Source organism: Macaca mulatta, chromosome 4 (genome assembly GCF_049350105.2).
Source record: "Macaca mulatta isolate MMU2019108-1 chromosome 4, T2T-MMU8v2.0, whole genome shotgun sequence".
NCBI classification, from domain to species: domain Eukaryota; kingdom Metazoa; phylum Chordata; class Mammalia; order Primates; family Cercopithecidae; genus Macaca; species Macaca mulatta.
Genome location: NC_133409.1, coordinates 48,422,984 through 48,448,311, shown reverse-complemented (window position 1 = coordinate 48,448,311; position 25,328 = coordinate 48,422,984). Strand labels below are relative to the sequence as shown.

Below are 25,328 nucleotides of genomic sequence, written 5' to 3'. Positions count from 1 at the left end.
TCTTGCATGCAAACTTACCAAATATAGGCAATTGGGGAAAAATTCATAAGCAAATAATTTAGCATATGATACTCAGCAAAACCTAATGAAAGATCATCAAGCTTGATTTCAATATATAATAAATTACTGCATTAAAAAACTATTTTGCAAATACATTACTGTTCTTAAAATAAGTTACTATATAAAATGTGAGCAGGGGCTGGGTGTGGTAGCTCATGCATGTAATCCCAGGACTTTGGGAAAGCTGAGGCAGGAGGATCGCTTGAGGCCAGGAGTTTGAGAGTTTGAGACCAGCCTGGGAAACATAGTGAGGCCATTGTCTCTACCTTGGGAAACATAGTGAGCCCATTGTCTCTACAAAAAATAAAAAAAAAGTAGCCAGGTGTGGTGGTCCACACCTGTGGTCCCAGCTACTTGGGGGGCTGCGGCAGGAGGATCGCTGGAGCCCAGGAGTTTGAGGGTGCAGAGGGTGCAATGAGCCATGATAGTGCCACTGTGTACTCCAGCCTGGATGACACAATGAGACTCTAAAAAAGTCTCCAAAAAATAAAAAAATTAAAAATGTGAACAGTTGTATAAACAATTATAATCTATAACTTTGACTTTTATCTCAGTTGCATGGCTTATGTATGTAACTCTACAAAATGATGAGTCTGGAAGGCTTGAGCTTTTAAGAAAAAAAATTCATTAATTTTACTGAATCCACTTTAAATTTATAGAAATACCAAATTACTTATTGAAAAATCCCAGGCAGTGTAAAAAGGAATGTTCTGGGAAGTTGCTATTGCCGGTCTTACAGATGTATGTTTCCCAGGATTACTTTGTAGAGATTATTAGAATTTTAAAAATGAGAGTGGCCAGAAGTCTTCTACAGTCTCCTTAGAGAGTTCTGGAAGGGTTAGATGGTCTTATTTATTTATTTATTTATTTATTTATTTATTTATTATTATTTTTTAAAGAAGTTTATTTATTTAGTAATTTTTAAAAGAAGTGTATTTGTTACAAGAAGTATAGAGCTGGCGTAAGAGAATAGATGACTTGTACCCCGAAATCTTCTGCTGTCTCACCTTGACTGCCCCAAACTTGGACTGTCTCAGCCTTGCCAGGGTTATAGAAGGGAGGTCACAGGGAGGGAAGTTGAAGCAGCCTTCCAGTGCCACGCTAACCCTGACTTCCAAATAAGGTTAAAGCACAGCTTCATGTTATACAGAGTCTGAAATGTCAGCCAACTTCACCAGCATGAGAAGTGCAATCAGGCAACATTATGCAGCAACATAAATATATCACTCAGTAAAATGGAAAACCATATAGCAACAACTGGTGTCAACATCAATTAACATGTTTAAACAGTGACAACAGTTTACTCTATGAGTGTGCATACTGAGGAAAGAAACGCCCTCCTCCTAGAGTCTAAATCATATTGATGGGCAGCTTACAAGTAAAGAGAGATACCTCTTCCTCCCATCTTTTCTCTATCCATTAACTTCATCCTCATTTGTGGCTTATCCTTCATTTTAAACTCCCATCTCTCCATTTATCATTGTATCCTTTGAGCATCAACCTCTCCTTCAGCAAATGTTTTTTAAAAATCACCTAAAAGAAACAACAGTGATATGCCAATGTTTTCCATTACCTAATTTTTCCAACCTGTTACAAAATGCAACTAATAAAATCAAGAGTGAGTATCATTCCTTAAGGAGGTTAAAAATTCATGTTCATCCAACACCAAATTAAGGGGCAATTTTTGACAATGCTGCGGATACCCTTCTGTACATCACTTGTGAAATGGCACTCCTTGAAGGTCTGTATTTCATCAACTTGGCAAAACTTCATTTCAAGGTCATTTCCAAATGCCCTTCTTGTGCAGAGCAGCATGCATGGCACCAGGTCAATCCTTTAGTCATTGCTGGAGCAAGCTTTCTGTGGAGCAGCAGCCTGCTTCAAAGTCAGATGGGCATTTGAAAAGCATGCCAAGAAAACTTTAAGCTTTGAAATGCTGCAGAAGGAAAGGTCGCAACATCTTTTAATTGCTTTCTCTCCCCGCAGAAGGTTGCTTTTCATATTTTTATGCAAATATTACAGACCTACCCAGTGTGAAAAACAGGTTAAAAAATGTGGTAAGTGATTTTGTGCATATGTCTTCAATTGAGCAGAGTGTCGAGTGCCAAACTTCAACCAAGCTGATCATACTGCAGTTCTGTGTAAAAGCCCAAAGTGGTGGAATCTAGTTGCTATAGCTGCAAATTAAACAAATAAATGAGACACCATGGAATGCAGCAAAATATCTGCGGTCTGATTAGTTCATATTTGCCATATGTGTGAGTATGAGCAGTCAAATTCTGAGTTTAAGCAAAGATCTTTCGAATAGGTATAACGAAGGGGGGAATTCTTAACAATAAATAAGGAAGATTTGAATTCTCTGTCCAAGGATAAGTAACTTACATTTTATATTAGTTTTAAAGGAATTTCATTACTTTTTGTGTTAGGAGTACAAATTCAGTGTTGCTAAAAATATAAGATTTCTACCGGGGCAGTTTTCTTTGAAACTTTAGATTGAGATTGACACTAACTTGCTAGTTATTATACGGTAATAAGTTAAAATCTTTAGCTCTAGGGAGGCTTTACTTTTGTTTACATTAACTTTGTTTAATTTTATTTATTGGGCCTGCTGTGTGGCAGGCACTGTGCTCTGTACTTGTGAGGACAACCGCGTGAATCCCACAACACACTCTACGTTTCCTATGAGTAGAGCTCAGTAGAGAAATTGAAGAAGACCATTTGAACACAGAATTCCATTCTGACTAACCTCTTAAATCATTTACACCAAACTGTCTTCACAGAATAATAAAACCAGAGAAAACTCGAAAGGTTATCCGGTTCAGGCCCCTTTCAAATGTCTGCATTCATTAGAAGTGCAACTTAAGGAAATGAAGTGGCTCTTTTTGGGTTAAACTGGTGTGGGAAAAAGAACAGAGTAAAAAAGACATATTAGTATGTACGTAGTGATGGCAGAGGGTAGGTATCAGAAGGAATGTCTACTAACAATGGTCTGTTTATCCCAGCACATGGAGATAGCAGCAATATCAGCAGCAGCACCTGGATATACAGGATCATTAGCTATATTACCAGAGCCAATGAATTAATGTACTTGATAAGGATGAAATGAGTTGCATAAAGGGGAAATGTTTCTACCAATCTGGGCTACTTATTACAGCAAGGTTTACACATATCTGAATTAGACCATTACCTGTAAGCTCAGTTCCTGCATATAGATACAGAGATGGTAAAAACAATAGGAGAAAATCATCCTTGCTTGGATGAAAAGGAAAATAATAAAAAATGCCAGGAATGTTTATCAGTGACTTAATGAAATATGTTTGGTGAAATATAATGATAATTTAAATTCAGCAGCATCTCTAACTAGATGTTTACAAGGCTCCATGGAGAAAGGCCCCACGGCACACAGGTACAGAGAGGGCAGCTCTTGAGTGGTCCAGTCCAAGATTGGCTGCTCATAGGCTGTGAGCGCTTGGGCAAGTTATTAGGCTGGACACTTGGAGGCCATCAGATATAGCTGTGCCATTTGTTTGAAAGAAGAATATGGATCCTGAAAATTATAAATCAATCAGCTTGACAAGGGTGCTATAAGGTTCTACAATGAATCACTGAAAGGCTAGAACGGCTCACTGAAGGATGTAGAAAATTCAATGATCATAGGTACCGGCTTAGGTTCACTTAGAGAAAATAATTTTATTTCCTTTCCAGAAAGTGTTACTAGACTTGGAGAATAAGGAAATGTGATAGAGGTTCGTTCACTCAACCATTCATTCATGCATTCCTTCAAAGAACATTTCTGAGACCTATTATGTGCCAAGCACTGAGCCAGATAATGGAATATGCAGAGGATGCTAAGACCATCTGCCTGCCCCCAAAGGACACCAACTTCCAAAAAATGTAGCAACAAACTACCAATACAGCACAGCAGATGCTACAGGAGAGGTACCTGCTGTGTAAAGAGGGTCATAAATAAGGGATAGGCATGGGAGAAGCAATGCACGCATGAGCAAGTGATGTAATGGGAGAGGTGATGCATGTATGAGCACACTCGGATAAGAAGCAGAGTTCTGAATGGTAGAAAAGGGCTCTATACCCACTCAGTTTGGGAGCGCAGTGTGCAGGGGCTGTGACAGTGTGGCTGGAGTGCTGTGTTAGCCACAGGTTAAAGGGGACAGGGAGGATGCTGAGGACCTCCTGTACAAGCTGCACCTCAAGAAGAGGCATAAGTGGGCTCAGGGAAGTCAGCCAGCACCTCAGTATCCCTCAAGAACCAGGCAGTTTGGGGACTAATTCAGTAGATCAGATTCAGAATCAAAGGGTCATGAAAAATGTATGAGATTGAATTTTCTTTTCTTTCTTTTTTTTTTTGAGACAGAGTCTCGTGCAGTGGCACAATCTCGGCTCACTGCAACCTTCACCTCCTGGGTTCAAGCGATTCTGCTGCCTCAGCCTCCCGAGTAGCTGGGACTACAGGCATGTGCCACCATGCCCAGTGAATTTTTGTATTTTTAGTAGAGACAGGGTTTCACCATGTCAGCCAGGATGGTCTCGATCTTTTGACCTTGTGATCCGCCTGCCTCGGCCTCCCAAAGTGCTGGGACTACAGGCGTGAGCCATCGCACTTGGCTGAGATTGAATATTTTCCATTGGGGGTTGCCACACTCTTGTCCTGGCTTCTCTTTAGCTGACCGTCTTTCAACAAGACCCGAATAAAGAAGTATAAAGATAAGATGAGGATGGGAGGCCATCAACACATTCTTGCTATCTCCATGATCTGGAGAAAGGTAAACTTGGAAGTAACATGAAAAAAGGACTGGTGAAGAAAGAGGGCAGAGGCCAGGAGATGAGAGATGAGGCTGCTGCCTCAGTTCAGCTGAGAGATGACCAAATCTTAAACTAAAGCAGACATTGTGGACATGAGGAGGCTGGGGCCGATCTGGGAGCTATTTTGGAGGTGCAGCTGATAGGACCTGTCACCTAACTGTGGGGGATGTCATAGGAAGAGGAGCTTTGAGATGCATCTTGCCATTTTTGAGATGGTAACACAAGACAAATAAGATTTAAAGGAGGGGTTAGCTCAAGCCATCAGTATGGTTTACCTCAAGGTCCTTGTATCAGAGGCAGAATGTGATGCCCACAGGGTAGTTGGATTAGGAAGCACAGACCTGGGAAGGACGCATGTAGAGCAGAACCTGAAATCATGGGAGAGAGTGAAATCTTCGTGGAAAGAGAACATGAGGGGAACACAGAGGACTGGTTTTAAATCTTGCTGAATGGATGAAGGGACTGGAGAAATTTGGGTGGCAGAAAAGAAGATTCAGTTCCTTCTAAGAGTCTTTCCTGTAGCTGAAAGCCACCTGTGACTGTGGTTGGCTATTGAAGCTCCATCACTGGAGATGCTTAATCAGAGGCTGAAAGGTTATTAGCCAGGATACTGTCCAGGTGATTTAAGGTTCACATGGTAGATGAACCAGATGATCTTTAGAAACACAAGTTTAGGATTCTAGGATTCTGTGGTTCTATGATAGAAAATGCAGCCTCTTTCCACTTTACTTTCTTTGGCAGCAACACAGATGTGTGCTGAGGTTGGAGCTTCAATTAAGAGGGAACTGGAAAGGATACAGGTATGGACTTCCGCCAAGAAAACGGGTCTGTGGCTAATGAATGATCTGTCTGTGGCAGTGAAGAAGGAAGCCAGTTCCTAGAACACTACCTTCCTGCCTTCCACCACCCCCTCCCCTAAACATAAAGACCTAAGGGCAAATGAATGGAAAACATATGAATTAAGTTTATTTTGAAATATCTATAGATTTAAGTATTAGGGGAGAAAGCACTTGTGTAAACCACACTCTGGGTTTTGCTGACCTCAAATTATCTGAATATAACTTATAGACTTCTTGATGAACTAATACTATTGCTGGGCCGACTCATCATTTAAACAAAGAAACAAGGGCTGAGTGCAAGCCAAATAATAGTATTAGCCTTGAATTCTACCCTAGCATGGCAAATTAGTTCTCCAAAGGGATTTGTGATGGCATGAAATTGCCTTAAAAAGCCATTGTCTGGTCGAGTGTGGTGGCTCACACCTGTAACCCCACCACTTTGGGAGGCTAAGTCGGGCAGATCATGAGGTCAGGAGATCGAGACCATCCTGGCCAACATGGTGAAACCCCCTCTTTACTAAAAATACAAAAATTAGCTGTGTGTGGTGGCGCATGCCTGTAATGCCAACTACTCGGGAGGCTGAGTCAGGGGAATCACTTGAACCGGGGAGTCAAAGGTTGCAGTGAGCCAAGATCATACCATTGCACTCCAGCCTGGTGACAGAGCGAGACTCCATCTCAAGAAAAAAAAAAAAAAAAAAGAGAAAAAAAAAGCCATTGTCCGGTTATTTCCTTAGAGAGAGAGAATAACTAATGCCCAGATAAAACAATTAATATGTAGAAGAGCTTTTCAACAAATTTGAGCCAGGCTGACCTGTAGCTATGCATTGTTCTGGAATGTGTTCTTTGGACATCAGTCCAGGCCTTCTCAGGCGATAATGGCAATATAACATGCACAAAAAGACCCCTTCTGGGAACAGCAGGTCACGTGTGCAGGATTTTCCTGCACTGCACCTGAAATTGAAGAGTGAGGTTAAATACAAGTTAGAAAATAAGTAAATGCTTTGAGGTTGTACTCTCTGTCAACTGTTATGAAGGGGAGGAGAGAATGAGTGAGAGAAAAAGAGAACAAGAGAAAACATGGACATAAATTGATAAGGATGATTCATTCACGCAACAAATATTGATTGTCCATTTTATACAGGCATTGTTGTAGGTATTTGGGATAAATCAGCAACTGAAATAAAGACCCCTACCCTATGTAAATTCCATTCTAGCAAGGGAAGATAGACAATAAACCATAAATAAAACATGTAAGTGGCCGGGCGCGGTGGCTCAAGCCTGTAATCCCAGCACTTTGGGAGGCCGAGACGGGCGGATCACGAGATCAGGAGATCGAGACCATCCTGGCTAACACGGTGAAACCCCGTCTCTACTAAAAATACAAAAAACTAGCCGGGCGAGGTGGCGGGTGCCTGTAGTCCCAGCTACTCCGGAGGCTGAGGCAGGAGAATGGCGTAAACCCGGGAGGCGGAGCTTGCAGTGAGCTGAGATCCGGCCACTGCACTCCAGCCTGGGCTACAGAGCAAGACTCCGTCTCAAAAAAAAAAACAAAACAAAACAAAAAAAACATATAAGCAAAACCACATTCTATATCAAGGATGATTAGTGCCATGGGAATGGGGAGCAGGTTAGGGGATTTCAGTGAGTGGGGAGTATGGGGTTAGCTGTAGTTTCTAATTGACTGCTCAAGGTAGGCATTACTGAAAAGGTGAGGAGGAGGGTAGAGGAGTGAGCTAAGCAAATCTCTGAGGACACAGTCCAAGAAGAGAAGGGTACCTAGGGTGTTCAAGGAACCATAAGGAGGCTAGCTTGATCCATTAACATCTATTGATTCATCAAATGGTTATTGAGTACCTATAACACACCAAGCACTATACCAGGCACTAAAGAGAAAAAAGGCCAGATGCAGTGGCTTATGCCTGTAATCTCAACACTTCGGGAGGCTGAGGCAGGAGGATTGCTTGAGGCCAGAAATTTGAGATCAGCCTGGGCAACACAGTGAGAACTTGGTTCTACAAAAATTTTAAAATTTAAAAATTAGCCATGCACGGTGGGGTGTGCCTGTAGTTCGAGCTACTCAGGAGGTTGGGTTAGGAGGATCCCTTGAGACTAAGAGTTCGAGGTTAAAGTGAGCTATGACTGCACCATTGCACTTCAGCCTGGGCTGTGCAACAAAGTGAGACTCTGCCTTTAAAAAGAAAAAAAAAAAAAAAAAAAGAGAGAGAGAGAGAGAGCAAGAGAAAGAGAGAAAAAAATTAATCCCTAAACCTTAAGTAGCCATGGAGAAGGTAGGGTGTAAAGAAGTGTATGATTTGACTCTGCCATTCTGCCTTCTTTATTCTAGAACATTTTTAACCCTCTTTTTCCTCTCGTCTCCCCCTTTCCCAACTCCTTACCCTGTCTTCCTCTTTTCTATGGCCATCTCACATCTTCTCATTCATGACACTATCCTTCTTTCTTTCCTCTATTCCTCTATCTTTCTTCATTCTCCATCCTGGCCTCTCCCTGTCTCCCCTTTCTCCCTCTAGTTTTCCTTGGCTTTTTACCTCACAAGGTAGTTCACAATTTATTCAAACATCAGCTTAAAAAGTATACATTTTTTCCAGTTCATAATATTCTGGTTAAAGTAACAAAAAATGTCATTGGCAATAGCTAAAAGTAAATGCCTTGAAATTTATTACTGATCTGAACAAACAGAATAATCAAATCCTCACATTAAAATTTAAATCTGCAAAATCTAACATGGGAGGACTGGACTTGTTAGAACTAATGATCACAGATGAAAATTCACAATGGAAGAAGCTATCATCATCCATAAAATTTGGTAAGAAGAAAGCTTACATATGGGAATAGCATGAAGCAGTTCTGAAAGCATCTGACTCATTGTTGATGTAACTCTCCTTGTTCCTGGTTTTTGGGGGTCTTATTTGTTTTCTTTGGGAGGTCCATTTGAGAGTCCTAGGGAGAGGTTCCTAAGAAATGTCTGACCTCTGTTCCAGTTTCTTACTTTCATTTTTGAAAATTTCCAGAATCTTAGTTACTTTAGAATACTTTAGAATGGAAATTGGAAAAGGCCAGTTTTTTTTTTCATATAAAATATTTAAGATAATCTTTCAACTAATAGCTTATTTTCATGAAATATCTAACATCAGTGTGGCACAGACTCCATGAGTAATGAAATGTACAATCTGTGTATCCCAGAGCTGGAAAGTTACCATAAGTCATGCTATCTACCAAAAGAATAACATCAAATCTGAGTTCCTGCAAAACCAATGATCATCCAAGTGGCATTTAATGCCTTCTCTTCTGGGAAAGACAGATGCACAAAATCTGTAGTAATTACCAAATGTCAAAATAATATTGAAGAGAATAAATCATTGCCTAAATTAAGGTTCTCTATCAGTTACATATAACAAGAACAACTGATAAATCAAGCGTGAAGAGGGGTGGAGTTTATTATTTTTTTCTCCTCATAAATCACACGGGAAATGAACAACTCCTGCTGTGATTATAAGAATATCAAGATCTTGTCTGCTTAAAGATCTTTGGTAATAATAATAATATTCTAACCCTATTCAGTGCTTTGCATTCTGAAAGCACTTTATAAACATGAATTAGTTCTTCAGTAAGCCGAGGCACTATGTGATTGTTGGTATTTCCTGTTAGAGCATCACTGAAGCTCAGCAATCTTTCTAGAGTTTAAATATTTATTTATTTATTGCTTTCAGTATATATTTACTTCACATGACAATGCATTAAAATCATAATAAGCAGAAGAGAAAGGTTCATGGTTCTATTTTTGCAATGAGGAAACAGGCCAGAATAACAATAGGGCTTCTCCTTGTCAAACTGTAAATGGCCCTTTGGGGACTACGCTGTTGGCTTGTGGAGCTGTTTTCCTACTTGCCTTCTTCCATCTCAAATATGCCATTTCCAGCCTGTAAAACTGCATCTGTTTTGTGTTTTCCTCAACCTGCAGCCCCACAATATCTATCAGGGTGATTTGCAGATCATAGGTTTATAATACATGTTTGTTAGATTGAATTATATCAAAGTCCAGGTCCACATGTTGCAGGCCAAGCAGAACTCTGTCTCCTACAACTGTCCATGGCCACCTGCATTACAGTTTGGAAATTCTGATTCATTTGCTGACATCACTTGTGCTTTTCTTTCATCTGATCATCAGTGGACTGAGGACAGAAAGATGGTGGAAGGACAGAAATGTAAATATGACATTCTTCCAAGTTTCAAAAGCACATGCATAAACATTCTTTTAATCATCAACATTTATTGAATGCCTAATGTTTGTCATGTGCTGCAAGTTGCTGAGAATATAAAGTTAAATAGGCTACAAAGAGAGAACGATTTTTGATTTTAGATATTAAGCCGGCTCCATTTAAATGTGCCATATTGTATATGCTTATATTTTTAATTACAATAAATTAAAACAATAATTCTCTCTTTTGATATTTTCATAGAGCCTGGAGATAACTTAGTATTTATACAACAAGATTGCATTACTTTTCTAATTCACTGATTTACTCATTTCTTCTCCTCTTCAAATAAATTCTAAGATTGGTTGCCGAGAAAAAAAAAAAGTAGACAATAGAAAGGAAGGGATATGCCACTCTCCTTTCATTATAATCATGTCTAACTTCTAAAACTTTAGTGTAAAACAAAAATGAAAGCCCTGTGGATTTCAGATCCTGTAAGCTTTCTTATGCCTGTTTTCTGACTAATTTTGTGCTGGGCAGTTGAATGCTGCAAATTCAAGACCGAGTTGATGACGTGTTCTGAAATGGTGTCATGATATACTTAACTATATCTCAGTTCTGTGGTTCTGGGCTCTAGATTCCTAGAAACTATGTTGAGACTCTTCAAATAATGAATGTGATTCTGCACATAAGAAGAGTGTGCATTCTTTCTTGGAATTCTTTTAATTATAAAGATCTCAACAGGCAATGACTGCATACTGTAAATGTTTAAAACTTCATATTTTCCCAATCCCTCAACATCCTCCATCAACAGGTTATGAGCACTCCAACCAGATGACCAGGTGCACCAGTGTGATAATGCTGGTACTTGTCACAAGTTCCCCATTAGCCCTCTCCTGACATTGACCTAGTGACATTCAAAAGCACCAGTGCAATCCCCTCACACCTTTTGTTTGTGTACTCTACTCTAGCCCCCAATAAAGCCACTTACCCATGGGTTTTCTCTCTCCCCTCCCCATCTACCTGGTTGAGCCCACTCCCCAGAGCTCCTACATGGACCCTATGTGGTGGGGATTGCCATGCCTCTTGTCTCTAACTCCTGTGAGTATATATAACAGATCCTTTAATTTCTTATGTCTCTCCCAATGTGATTTCTGTGGCCATAATGGAGTGATCATTACAAACTCCAACAAAGAGACCTACTCCCCTATTTATATCACAGGCAGCCAGGCCTACAGCATCATAATCATTTGTAGAAATAGGGAAAAGTTACAGAAGATATCATCAAGATGGCTGACTAGAGGTATCCAGCATTCACCTCCTCCAGTCACATGTTGAACAGAGAGTCTAGGGGAGAACACTGGAATTCAGCAAAGAAGTGACAAAGCCCCTCTGGGGCATGGAGACTTGGGACAGTAGCACAGACAGGGAAGCAAAGCACTTGGCTAGGATCGGCTCAGAGCCCAGAGAGACCTCAGGCACAGGAAAAAGGTAAGGTGAAGATCCCCAGCGGTCCACATTTCCACCCTGGCTGCCTGTAGTCCTAACAAGAGGAGAGCCCCCAGCTCACAGGACCTGAGTCCAGTATAGGGAGTTACCTGGAAACCATGTGACTGCATTGTTCCCTAGAGGAAATCAAGCTGAGCCCCAAGCCCGCAGGACACAGGCTGCCACACAACATCATCATGTTGAGAGTACAGCCACAACCAGTGTGCATCCTGCCCTGGGGCCCCAAAACCCCTAAATCTCCTCATCTTTGGGGTCCCTCGGACATCCCATCACATCCACCCAGAGGGATGCAGAGTCATGATAGCAGCTGTGCAGCCAAGACCCCAGCAGCTGAGCACACACGATATTCTACACCCCAGAAAACAGGCAGTCCACTACGGTGGGAAGGCTGCCCATGGAAAAGAGGGAGGCAGTGCATGCACTCCTCAGAATCCAAGAGCTGCCTGCCTGAAGCCTGCTGTTGCTGCCACCAGCAACCCCAACCTCTGCAGTAGCAGAGTAGGTGCCCCTCCCATAGGACTGTGGATCCGCCTGACCAGGCCCACCACTGATGGCAACCTGCTCCCTCCAGAGCAAAACTGCTGCACACCCACACATGCCCTCCAAGGGCCAAAGAACCAGCCTGGCCAAGATATGTCACCACTGGAGACCCCACCCCCTCCAACAAAGTGGTTTTGTACTCAAGTGCATCCCTCAGGGACCCAAGGACTAGCTGTCCAGGGCTGCTACCATCACCAATGACCCTGCCCCCTCCAGTGATGAAGTCACCTAGGCCCACTGCTGTCAGAGAACCTGCCCACTCCAGTGGTAGAGCTGCCATACACCCATGCTTCCTAACGCCAGAGCCCCCAAACTGATCTGCCTGGTGTCCCTGTTCCCAGCAAAGCCATGCAATAGCCTTTACAAACAACCACAGCATAGGCCACTGAGGTACTCACAGACACCAATGATGCTGATTATAGCTGAAGAAATCATACGGAGACTACATTACTGCCCCCATACTGAATCAAAGCCAAAGCACCCTATCCAACTGTATATTTATGATACATATGCATATACAGAAAAACATTTTTCCCTATGAAAGCTACTCCATAAAATCAGAAGAGGCAGTGTCCCACCAGAAGCACAGATACCAACATAGGGAAACAGGAAATAAGAAAAAAGAAATGTGATGCCTTCAAAGGAACACAGTAATTCTCTAAGTAACAGACCCCAAAGGAAAACCAATCTAAAATCACCTGACAAAATGCAAAATAACAAGGAAATCTGGCAAGATACAAGAGAACACAAATAGATTCAATGAAATCAGAAAAACATTTCATAAGCTGAATGAGAAATTTTTAAAAATAGATATCATTAAGAAGAATGAAACAAATGTTAGAACTGAATAACTCAGTGAGTGAAATAAAACTAAAATTGAGAATTTCAATAATAGACTAGATCAGGCAGAAGAGTTTCTGAACTTGAAGACAGTTCTTTTAAAATAATCCATTTAGGGGAATGTGGGGAGAAAAAATGGCAGATAAGAGGCAGGACTAACTTGCAGCTCCCACTCAGACAAAACCATGTGTAGAGACTCATATCAAGAACTTGCTCCAGGAACCACTGCAGGAACATACCAGGAAAGCCAAGAGAAACCACAGACTCTTTGAAGGAGGTGGATTGCTGCTGCAGGCCCTGTGGGACAGCTGAGGAACTGTGAGTTGGCTTGCTTTCTCAGCTGGGAGGCTTGTAGCCTGGGGCAAGTTCTCAGCACTGCTCACCAGCTGCCCGGAAATAAACTGTGTGATGTTGGGAGTGGCACGGTGGGAGGTGGGAGTGAGAACGGCTTTTCATGTAGCAGGGTGCATGGGAGCTAAGTGGCTTTCCCTCACTTCCCTGGTGACCTGTGTCACACAGCAGAGGCAGCCACAACTCCCCTGGGAACATAACCCCCTTGGCCTGGGAACTACACCCCCAATCTCCCACAGCAGCTGCAGCAAGCCCTGCCCAAGAAGAGTCTGAGCTCAGACATGCTGAACCCTGTCCCAGCCTGACAGTCTTTCTCTACCTGTCCTGGTAGCCCAAGACAAAAAATATAATCTCTTGGGAGCTCTATAGCCCAGCCTCACCACCTCAGAAACTTGAATACTCATCCAAAGGGGACCCTAGGGTAAGCTTGTATCCTCCCTACACTCCCACAGCTGATGCACTCTTCATAGCGCCACCTCCTGGCTGGAGGCCAGCCAACACAAAACCAGTGCACAAAAATACAACCAAGAACCCTCACGGAGTCCACTTCTCTTCCCTGCTACCTCCACCAGAGCAGGTGCTGGGATCCACAGCTGAGAAACCTGGAGACAGATCACGTCACAGGACTCTGCAGACACTTCCCAGTACCAGGCCTGAGCCTGGTAGCTCCACTGGGCGGCTAGATCCAGAAGATAAATAACAATCACTGCAGTTCGATTCTCAGGAAGGCCCTCCTTAGGGGAAGGGGTACAGCACCACATCATGGGAGCACCCCAAGGGACCAAAAAATCTGAACAGCAGCCTTGAATCTCAGATCTTCCCTCTGATACAGTCTACTGAAATGAGAAGGAACCAGAAAAACAATTCTGGTAACATGACAAAACAAGGTTATTTAGTGCCACCAAAGGATCACAGTAGCTCACCAGTAATGGATCGAAACCAAGATGAAATCCCCAAATTGCCAGAAAAAGAATTCAGGTCAATTATTAAGCTAATCAAGGACGCATCAGAGAAAGGTGAAGTCCAACTTAAAGAAATCAAGAAATGATACAGGATATGAATGGAAAAATCTCCAGTGAAAAAGCATAAATAAAAAATAATCGCAACTTCTGGAAATGAAGAAATCACACTTAGAGAAATGCAAAATGCACTGGAAATTCTCAGTAATAGAACTGAACAAGTAGAAGAAACAACTTCAGAGCTCAAAGACAAGGCTTTCGAATAAACCCAACTCAACAAAGACAAAGAAAAAAGAATTTTAAAAAATGAATAAAGGCTCCAAGAAGTTTGGGATTGTGTTAAATGACCAAACCTAAGAATAATTGGTGTTCCTGAAGAAGAAGGGAAATCTAAATGTCTGGAAAACATGTTTGAGGAAAAAATCGAGGAAAACTTCCCTGGCTTTGCTAGAGATCTGGACATCCAAACACAAGGAGCTCAAAGAACATCTGGGAAATTCATCACAAAAAGATCATAGCCTAGGCACATAGTCATCAGGTTATCTAAAGTAAAGACAAAGGGAAGAATCTTAAGAGGTGTAAGGCAAAAGCATCAGGTAACCTACAAAGGAAAACTTGTCAGATTAACAGCAGATTTCTCAGCAGAAACCCTGCAAGCTAGAAGGGAGTGGGGTCCTATCTTTAGCCTCCTTAAAACAATTGTCAGCCAAGAATTTTGAATCCAGCAAAACTAAGCTTCATAAATGAAGGAAATATAGTCTTTTTCAGACAAATGTTGAGAGAATTTGCCAATACCAAGCCAGCACCACCAGAACTGCTAAAAGCAGCTCTAAATCTTGAAACAGATCCTTAAAATACACCAAACTAGAATTTCATTAAAGCATAAATCTTACAGTACCTATAAAACAACAACACAATGAAAAAAAACAAGGTATTCAGGCAACAAATAGCACGATGAATAGAATAGTACCTCACATCTCAATAGTAACATTGAATTTAAATGACCCAAACCCTCTACTTAAAAGGCAAAAAATGGCAGAATGGATAAGAATTAACCAACCAAGTGAATAGTACGTCATATCTCAATAATAATGCTGAATGTAAATGACCTAAATCCTCTACTTAAAAGACACAAAATGGCAGAATGGATAAGAATTAACCAACCAAGTGAATAGTACCTCAAATCTCAATAATAACATTGAATGTAAATAGCCTAAATCCTCTACTTAAAAGACACAAAATGTCAGAATGGATAAGAATTAACCAACCAAGTACCTGGTGTCTTCAAGAGACTCACCTGACACACAAAGACTCACATAAACTTAAGGTAAAGGGGTAGGAAAAGATATTCCATGTGGACACCAAAAGTGAGCAGCAGTAGCTTTTCTGTTTCTTTCTTTTTTTTTTTTTTTTTTTTGAGATGGAGTCTTACTCTGTCACCTAGGCTGGAGTGCAATGGTATGGTCTCCGCTCACTGCAACTTCTGCCTCCTGGGTTCAAGTGATTCTCCTGCCTCAGGCTCCTGAGTAGCTGGGATTACAGGCACCCGCCACCATGCCTAGCTAATTTTTGCATTTTTATTAGAGACGGGGTTTCACTATCTTGGCCAGGCTGGTCTTGAACTCCTGACCTCGTGATCCACCTGCCTCGGCCTCCCAAAGTGCTGTGATTACAGGCATGAGCCACCGTGCCTGGCCAGGAGTAGCTTTTCTTATATCAGATAAAACAGACTTTAAAGCAACAACAGTTGCTTTAAAGAGGGACATTATATAATGATAAAAGGACTAGTCCAACAGGGAAATATCAAAATCCTAAATATATATGCATCTAACACTGGAGATCCAAAATTTATAAAACAATTACTACTAGACCTAAGAAGTGAGATAGACAACAACACAATAATAGTGTGGGACTTCAATACTCCACTGATAGCACTAGACTGGTCATCAATACAGAAAGTTAACAGAGAAACAATGGACTTAAACTACACCCTAGAACAAGTGGACTTTACAGAACATTCTACCCAACAATTGCAGAATATTCATTTTATTCATCAGTATATGGAACATTCTCTAAGATAGACCATGTGATAGGCCACAAAACAAGTCTCAACAAATTTGAGAAAATCTAAATTATATCAAGTACTCTCTCAGGCCACAGTGGAATAAAATTGGAAATCAACTCCAAAAGGAACCTTCAAAACCATGCAAATATATGAAAATTTAAGAACTTGCTCCTGAATGATCATTGGGTCAACAATGAAATCAAGGTGGAAATCAAAAAATTCTTTGTACTGAACAATAATAGTGATACAACCTATCCAAACCTCTGGGATACAGCAAAAGTGGTGCTAAGAGGAAAGTTCACAGCATTAAATGCCTACATCAAAAATTCTGAAAGACTACAAATAGTCTACGGTCACACCTCTAGGAACTAGAGAAACAAGAACAAACCAAACCCAAACCCAACTGAAGAAAAGAAATAATCAAGATCTGAGCAGAACCAAATGAGGCTGGCCATGGTGGTTGTCTAGGCGCAGTGGCTCATGCCTTTAATCCCAGCACTTTGGGAGGCCAAGGTGGGTGGATCACTTGAGGTCAGGAGTTCAAGACCAGTCTGGCCAACATGGCAAAACACTGTCTCTACTAAAAATATACAATACACAAATTAGACAGGTGTGGTTGTGCACATCTGTAATCCTAGCTACTCAGGAGGCTGAGGCATGAGAATTGCTTGAAACCAGTAGGCAGAGGTTGCAGTAAACCAAGATTATAGTACCACTGCACTCTAGCCTGGGCAACAGGGTGAAACTCTGTCTTAAAAAAACAAAAAACAAAAAACAAAAAACAAAAACGAAATGAAGTTGAAGTAAAAAAAATACAAAAGATAAATGAAACAAAAAGTTGATTCTTTATAATGATAAAAAAATTGATAGACCATTAGCGAGATTAACCAAGGAAAGAAGAGAGAAGATCCAAACAAGCTCAATTAGAAATGAAATGGGAGATATTGTAACTGATACCACAGAAATACAAACGATCATTCAAGGCTACAGTGAACAGCTTTATGCACATACACTAGAAAACCTAGAGGAAATGGATAAATTCCTGGAAATATACAACTTCCCTAGATTAAACCAGGAAGAAATAGAAACTCTAAATGGACCAATAACAAAAGGTGAGATTGAAATGGTAATTAAAAAGCTACCAATAACAAAATTCCAGGGCCAGACACATTTACAGCTAAATTACAGTTAAATTCTATCAGCCATTCAAAGAAGAATTAGTACCAATCCTATTATACACTATTCCAAAAGACAGAGAAAGAAGGAATCCTCCCTAAATCATTCTATGAAGCCAGTATCACCCTAATACCAAAACCAGGAAAGGGCATAACAGCAAAAGAAAACTACAGACCAATATCCCTGATGAAGATAGATACAAAAATCCTCAATAAAATACTAGCTAACTGAATCCAACAGCATATCAAAAAGATAATCCACCATGATCAAGTAGGATTCATACCAGGGATGAAGGGATGGTTTAACATTTGCAAGTCAATAAATGTGATACACCATGTGAATAGAATTAAAAACAGAAAATTACATGATCATCTCATTGGAGCCATTCTAGAGGTTGGCTCATCAGCAAAACTCTTCTAGACATTGGCTTAGGCAAAGACTTCATGACCAAGAACCCAAAAGCAAATGCAACAAAAACAAAGATAAATAGATGGGACTTAATCAAACTAAAAAGCTTCTGCACAACAAAAGAAACAATCAGTGGAGTAAACAGACAACACACAGAATGGGAGAAAGTCTTCACAATCTATACTTCTGACGAAGGAGTAATATCCAGAATGTACAAGGATCTTAAACAAATCAGCAAGAAAAAAAAATCAAACAATCCCATCAAAAAGTGGGCTAAGGATATGAATAGACAATTCTCAAAGGAGGATATACAAATGGCCAACAAACATATGAAAAAATGCTCAACATTACTAATGATCAGGGAAATGCAAATCAAAACCATCTGACTCCTGTGAGGATGGCCATAATCGAAAAATCAAATAATAACAGATGTTGGCGGGGATGTGGTGAAAAGGGAACACTTTTACACTGTTGGTGGTAATGTAAACTAGTACAACCACTAAGGAAAACAGTGTGGGGTTTCCTAAAGTAACTAAAAGTAGATCTACCATTTGATATAGAAATCCCACTCCTGGGTATCCACTTAGAGGAAAAGAAGTCATTATATGAAAAAGACACTTGCACATGCATGTTTACAGCAGCAAAATTTGCAATTTCAAAAATATAGAACCAGCCCAAATGCCCATCAATCAATGAGTAGATAAAGAAAATGTGATTATATATATGTGTGTGTATATATATATAAGTGTGATATACACACACACACACACACACACAATTGAATACTACTCAGCCATAAAAAGGAATAAAATAAGTACTGGCATTTGCAGCAACCTGGATGGAATCAGAAACTATCATTCTAAGTGAAGTATCATGAGTGGGAGCTAAACTATGAGGATGCAAAGGCATAAGAATGATACAATGGACTTTGGGGACTCAAGGGAAAGGGTGGGAGGTGGGTGAGGGATAAAAGACTACAATTTGACTATAATTTGCTTCAGAGAGAAGCTTTTTTGGTTGTATCTACTTGTTGATATTTCAGCTTTCTGTATCTGGATGTTCATATCTCTCCCAACACTTGGAAAGTTTTCAGCTATTATTTCATTGAATAGGTTTCCTATGCCTTTTCCCATCTCTTATTCATCTGAAATTTCTATAATGGGAATATTTGTTTCCTTAATGTTGTCCCATATGTCCTGCAGGCTTCCTTCATTCTTTTTTTGTTGTTGTTGTTCTTTATTTCTTTTTTTTTCCTTTTTCATCTGAATGGATTTTTTTTTTTTTTATTTCAATAGGTTTTTGGGGAACAGGTGGTATTTGGTTACATGAATAAATTCTTTAGTGGTGATTTCTGAGAAATCAGATTTCAAAGAAACAAAGAAAATTTACAATTAAAGCTAATGAAGTACTAAAAAGAAAAGATGGCAAATAAACAACCTAAAGATGCACCTCAAGGAACTAGAAAAGCAAGAACAAACAAAACCTACAATTAATAGAAGGAAAGAAATAATAAATACCAGAACAGAATTGAAATAGAGACAAAAAAATTTCAAAAGACCAACAAAAGAAATACTTGTGTTTTTGGAAAAGATAAACAAAATTGACATACCATTAGGTAGACTAAGTAAAAAGAGAGAAGACTCAAATAAATAAAATCAGAAATAGAAAAGGAGACATTACAACTGATACCATAGAATTACAAAGGATCAGGAGAGGGTACAGCTCAGGGGTGGAGCATTTGACTGCAGATCAAGAAATACAAAGGATCATAACAGATTATTATGAACAACTATGTACCAACAAATTGAAAAACCTAGAAGTGGATAAATTCCTGGACACATATAACCTATCAACATTGAGCCAGGAGGAAACAGAAAACCTGAATAGACCAAGAACAAGCAATGAGATTGAATAAGTAATAAAAAGTCTCCCAACAATGTAAAGCCCAGGGCAGAATGGCTTCACTGCTAAAGTGTACCAAACTCATAAAGAAGAACTACCATAAATACTTCTGAAAATATTCCAAAAAATTAAGGAAGAGGGAATTATTCCTAACTCATTCTATGATGCCAGCATTACCATGATGCCAAAATCAGACAAGGACAGAACCAAAAAATTAAACTATAGGCCAATATCTCTGATGAACATATATGCAAAAATCCTCAACAAAATACTAAAATCCAACAGCATATCCAAAAGTTTGTATTTATCCCAGAGATTAAAGGATGATTCAACAGACACAAATTAATAAATTTGATACCTCTCATAAACAAAATGAAGGACAAAGCCCATATGATTATCTCAATAGACACAGAAAAAGTATTTGATAAAATTAAATATCATTTACAATAATAACTCTCAACAAATTAGGTATAGATGGAATATACCTTAATACAATAAAGGCCATATATGACAAACCCACAGCTAACATTATACTAAAGAGACAAAAGCTGAAAGCTTTTCCTCTAAGATCTGGAACAAGATGGAACTAAAAATGATGAGCTCATAGAAGTAGTGAGTAGAATTGTGCTTATTAGAGGTTGGGAAGGGTAGCCAGGAGGGGAGAGTATGAAGAGGTTGGTTAGGAGACACACAATTATAGCTAGATAAGAGGAATAAATTCCAGTGTTCTAGAGCAATATAGAATGAATATAGTTAACAATAATTTATTGTATATTTTCAAAAAGCTAGAAGATTTTGAATGTTCTCAACATAAAGAAATGATAAATGTTTGAGAAAATATACATGCTAATTACCCTGATTTGGTCATTACACATTATATACATGTTTTGAAATATCACTCTGTACCCTGTAACTATGTTAAATTATTACATGTATGTTAAAATTAACTTTAAAAGGTACAAGTAAAGGAAAATAGAATTAAGTAGCTGGTATACAAAGGAGGCAGGGAAACATTTAAATTTTATAGCATATGTATGTGGTACCCATTGAAAATTAAAATAAGCAAATACATTTTTGAAAAAAGCTACAAATAAAGCTAATGAAGTACTAAATAAAATGTTTTATCCTCCTACATTGTCAGATGTAGTTTTACAAAACAAAATAGAAAATATGTGATTGGATAAGCAGTAAAACATATATATTTACAAGCTATAAATATAAATATTTAATATTTAATATAATAAGAATATAAATATTCTAAAACTATATTTTCCTTGCCTTCATTTCAGCAAAATTATTAAATATGCTATTATAATGGAAAATTTCACAAAATTTTCGCTCTACTGATAGTAATAATCTAAAAGATGAATCGAAAATAAAATTATAATCAAAATGTATACAATTTGAATTTTCAATTAAAATTCATACATTAAAACAAATGTGAGAACTTTTTTGTTCTTGAGACAGGGTCTCACTCCTGTCCAACAGTCTGGAGTGCAGTAGCATGATCATGGCTCAAGCAATCCCCCCACCTCAGCCTCCTGAGTAGCTAGGACTACAGGTTCATAACACCACATCCAGCTAATTTTTTTTTTTTTTTTTTTGAAGAGACAGGGTTTCACCAAGTTATCCAGACTGGTAAGAAATTTTGAATGGACTTATTTCCATATATTTAAAAATGTTATTTTAAAATTAATATTAAAAACCAATTAGAATTAAAAGCAAATACAAATTATAATAGTTATTACAACTTAAAATATTATTTAAACAAAGAAGAAAATGCTCATTTATTTGAAATGTCATTTTATTACACATTTTATTAAAATTATTCATAATTCCAGCATTTAATGTTCATATTTTAATTGCTAGGCTAAAGGATCAGCATCATGGTTTATCAATTTTGTATCTATAGTTACACAGATACAGAATTCAAGTAATGTAAATTGTTTAATATTGCAAAATATGCCTGAGCCACCATGCACAACTTCTTTCTCCTCAGTAATTCTGGAACTATCAATTGGTACATGAGGAAAAACAAAGAACTGGTCATTTATCACTATTAGGACACAGAATTCATTGTGAAAGAATCTATTGAGCTCACATTATCTTAGAGGATTTGACATATTAACTAATTTATCTTTTCTCTTTCCTAAATATTTGTGTCATTCAATTCTTCCTGGTGTTTCTAAGTAGTATTTGTCTCCGGGAGTAAGAATTTTAAGACATCAAAGTGAATCAAGGTAAAATTAACAGAGGCAAGTCAAAGTTCTAACGGCTGGATACATGCTTAATAAACCATTTGTTCAAAACATTAAAAATTTAGAACCAGGATCCACAAAGACTGTGATTCATTCTCTGGCATGAAGGTAATATTGTGCAGTTCAGGCCTGTTAACAATAGGCCAAAGTGGCCGAGACTTTAATTCTATAGCACATGACGCAATTATTTGTTGTCAGCAAAGTTTCTCCTAATGTCAGAACAAGGTAACTGACATCATTTCACATTCAACTGGAGGCTGCAACTTCAGGAGTCTCCCTTTAATACTCACAATTTGGACACTCTAATTAGTTATCTAGGTGATATTACTCCTCCTCATATTTGGAGATGTCACAAAAGATACTATTTGTACAAGAATATGCCTGCCTTTTGGCCACAGCCTGCTCCTGATTGAACACATGACAATGTTTTTTGGTGTAACATTTGAAGTGATGATTTACAAAGCCTATCTCCATTTACAACTCAGCTCTTGGAGATAAGGAATTTCATAATGTCTTTTTCTTAAAAATACGCACCTAATTATTGACTGGTTTATCTTAGACAGCTAAAATATGCTAAACAGTTTGAAAGCAAGCTTTAAAATACCCTGAAGATGTTTCTCTTATATTTTGTTAACTTTACTGTTGTAAAAGCTATACAATGCTACTCTTTTTATCAATAATCAATTAATGTTTACTTGTTCAGATAAAATGTGGCCACACATTTGAGGCCAGACAGGCCTGCATTCAGATCCCACTTCTACCACCCTGAGCTATGTCATTTGGGAAAATTATATAATGCTTCTGAGGTTCAGTTTCTTCATTTGTAATTGAGATCATTCCTTATTTGCAGTGCCATTGTGAAAATTTAATGATACAATCACTGTGGAGTGCCTGGCACACAGTATATTCTCAAATAAATAAATAAATAAATAAACAGTAGCTATGTAACTGACAAAGAATTATGGAAATCAGCTATAGTGAATTCATTCATCAATTTAATAAACATGTATTGATCCTACTGTATGCCAGACAACTGGGCAAAGTGCTTGGAATAGGAATTCAAAGGCTGGTTTGCACTAGAAGCTTAATATTTCTGTGGGGATACAGACATGCATAATAGAGATATGAAAGTGTTGTGCAAGCACAAGTAACGGAATAGCTAACTTTGCTTGGGGAGTTAGGAATGGCTTCTTAAAGAAGATAGAAACTAAGCTAGCAGGAATTTGTCAGGAAAGACTGAGAAGGGCATTTGGGGCAGAAGATTGCAAAGGCATGGAGTTACGACGTGCTTTTCACATTCAAGAAAAGGAAAAAGTTGGAGAGGGCCATAGTAACCATGCCAGGCCCCATGGATGGCTACACTGAACTGACAAGACCCAGCTGATGTGTTTGGAAATAGACCAGAAGTGCCATGCTAATCCTTCAAGAGTGTGGCTCTAACTGAACTAAAAAAAAATCCAATTCTCTGAGATATGCCACTTTTGATGAATTGGCTTAAGGAAGGATTGATCAAAACCCTTCAGTACAGTGATGTTTGTTTGCTAGACACACCACTTTTCTTCAAATATACCAAAATTGGGGGCAGAAGGGAAACTGTTATTTTGTACTCAAGGCTCATGATTTCCAGCTCTTCCTTCCCCTATAATTTCTTGTGATGGGCTGCCCTTTTCACCAGGAACACCCCGGGACATGTTCTAAAACTGCTGTAACCAAAATGCATGCTTCTTAGTTAATAACAAAGTAGTGCTCAATTCCAAAAGCTGAAAGGGAAGATGACACAAAATTTCACTGCAGAAAATATATCCTCAAATGTTGTAAAATGATGTGAAAACCATCCAAAGCACTGGATTTGAAACTAGTGAGGGGAACATCATGGCTAAAGCATCAGAAAGAATTAGACTGAGAAGAAGGAAAAGGCCTCAAAGCCACAGGCAAACACCCTAACTTGGGCAGAACCCTAAGAGGCAAACAATCCCACTGCTAAAGGCACCTCCAAATGCCTGCAACAGATCTCTGAGAGAAAGTAACAGCCTTGCTGCCCATCTGAGGGAAACTGTCCAGCTGCAGTAGTTACTTCCAACAAAATCCTGTCAATGTGAGGTGCAGGTGGAGCGGAGGGCTGGTGGCTGTGTAGGTGGGAATCCAACCCTGGGCTCTGAGGACAAGCCTTCTAATGGCACAGAAATTAAATTCATCCCAGAATTGGCTAGTTATATTATTTAACACCACTGACACACCCACCTTAATAATCTGTGGATTCATCTACTACATAGTTTGAATAATGACTCAATTTCATGGGAAGAAGTTTCTATTTATATTCAGTAAATATTACAGTATTCTCTAATTGTAATCTCCCATTATAACCTTCCAAGATTTCATGGATTTTTAGGCAAATTCTATGGAAGGTCTAAATAGCAGATAATAGCTATTTAATAGATTTTTTTAAAATAAAAGAAAGCCGTTTGTTTTAATCCACTCACCATTCCGTGATTCAGCCACCCTGGGATAAAATTATCCAGCAGCTTCGGGTATATCATCTCTCTGTCATAGGCATAAATGATCCAGAACACTGCTACAACAAACTGGAAGGAAAAAGAAATTTTTTATTTCAAGTTCATTGACTATTCACAACATACAATTTATTGGTTAACAATAGTTAAAAGAACCCAACAGAATTTGGAATCTATGATGAAAGACAAATCGGTAAACCAGCTAATGATTGGAAACACAGGTCTAGCTTCATTCCATTAGTAGTAAAAGTTAAGGTGCCTCCTCTATCTCTGATCTCCCAACTGTGTTCTTTCAGGCAAAGGGATTGGTTTCTGAGGGAGAAAGAAGAGGCCTGTTTTCATGAACAGCTCCGTTTCAGGGCTAACTGTACTGATCTGATTCCTCTCAAGAGGGTTTAAAAGTTCACTGGTGGTTTTTCGGATCCCATTACCCACTATCTAGGGTTAGCACACATTCAGGAAACTGTCGGGTATGTCCCTTTTCCTTGAACCCATCATGTGGTTTAAATTAATCTTCACATTCTCAAATTTCCACTTCACCACTAGCAGCATTGAAACCACTGCTATAAAATCTCCTAAAGTCACATTTCCAGCAAATGTATTAATTTATACAGACTAAGCAAGGGCTTTAGCTGCACTGAGAAGCTGGGTCCATGGAGGGTAAAGGAAGATTCCTAATTCTCTTGGAATAACTTAGAAGTTCATCTGGGTTCCAAAGGTTTGTTTTGGCCCAACAGCAACATAATCATCAAAAGAGAGTAGAATACCCAATGTATTATTTTACCCTTCTTCCAACTAATGGTGAGAAAAGAAGTTCAGATAAAATAATGAATGGCCCGAGGTCTTAACCTTCAGCACTGAATTTAAAAGAAG

General features: G+C 39.1%; 1 protein-coding gene across 13 annotated transcripts in view; it reads right to left on the bottom strand.

The window, feature by feature from the left end:
- AIG1 (androgen induced 1) overlaps positions 1-25,328 on the bottom strand; it is a 276,425-nt gene that overhangs the window by 146,447 nt on the left and 104,650 nt on the right. For all 13 annotated transcript variants that reach the window (XM_077998529.1, XM_077998530.1, XM_077998535.1 and 10 more), the window contains 1 exon segment: positions 24,426-24,527. In XM_077998529.1, coding sequence (XP_077854655.1) covers positions 24,426-24,527 — 102 coding nt within the window.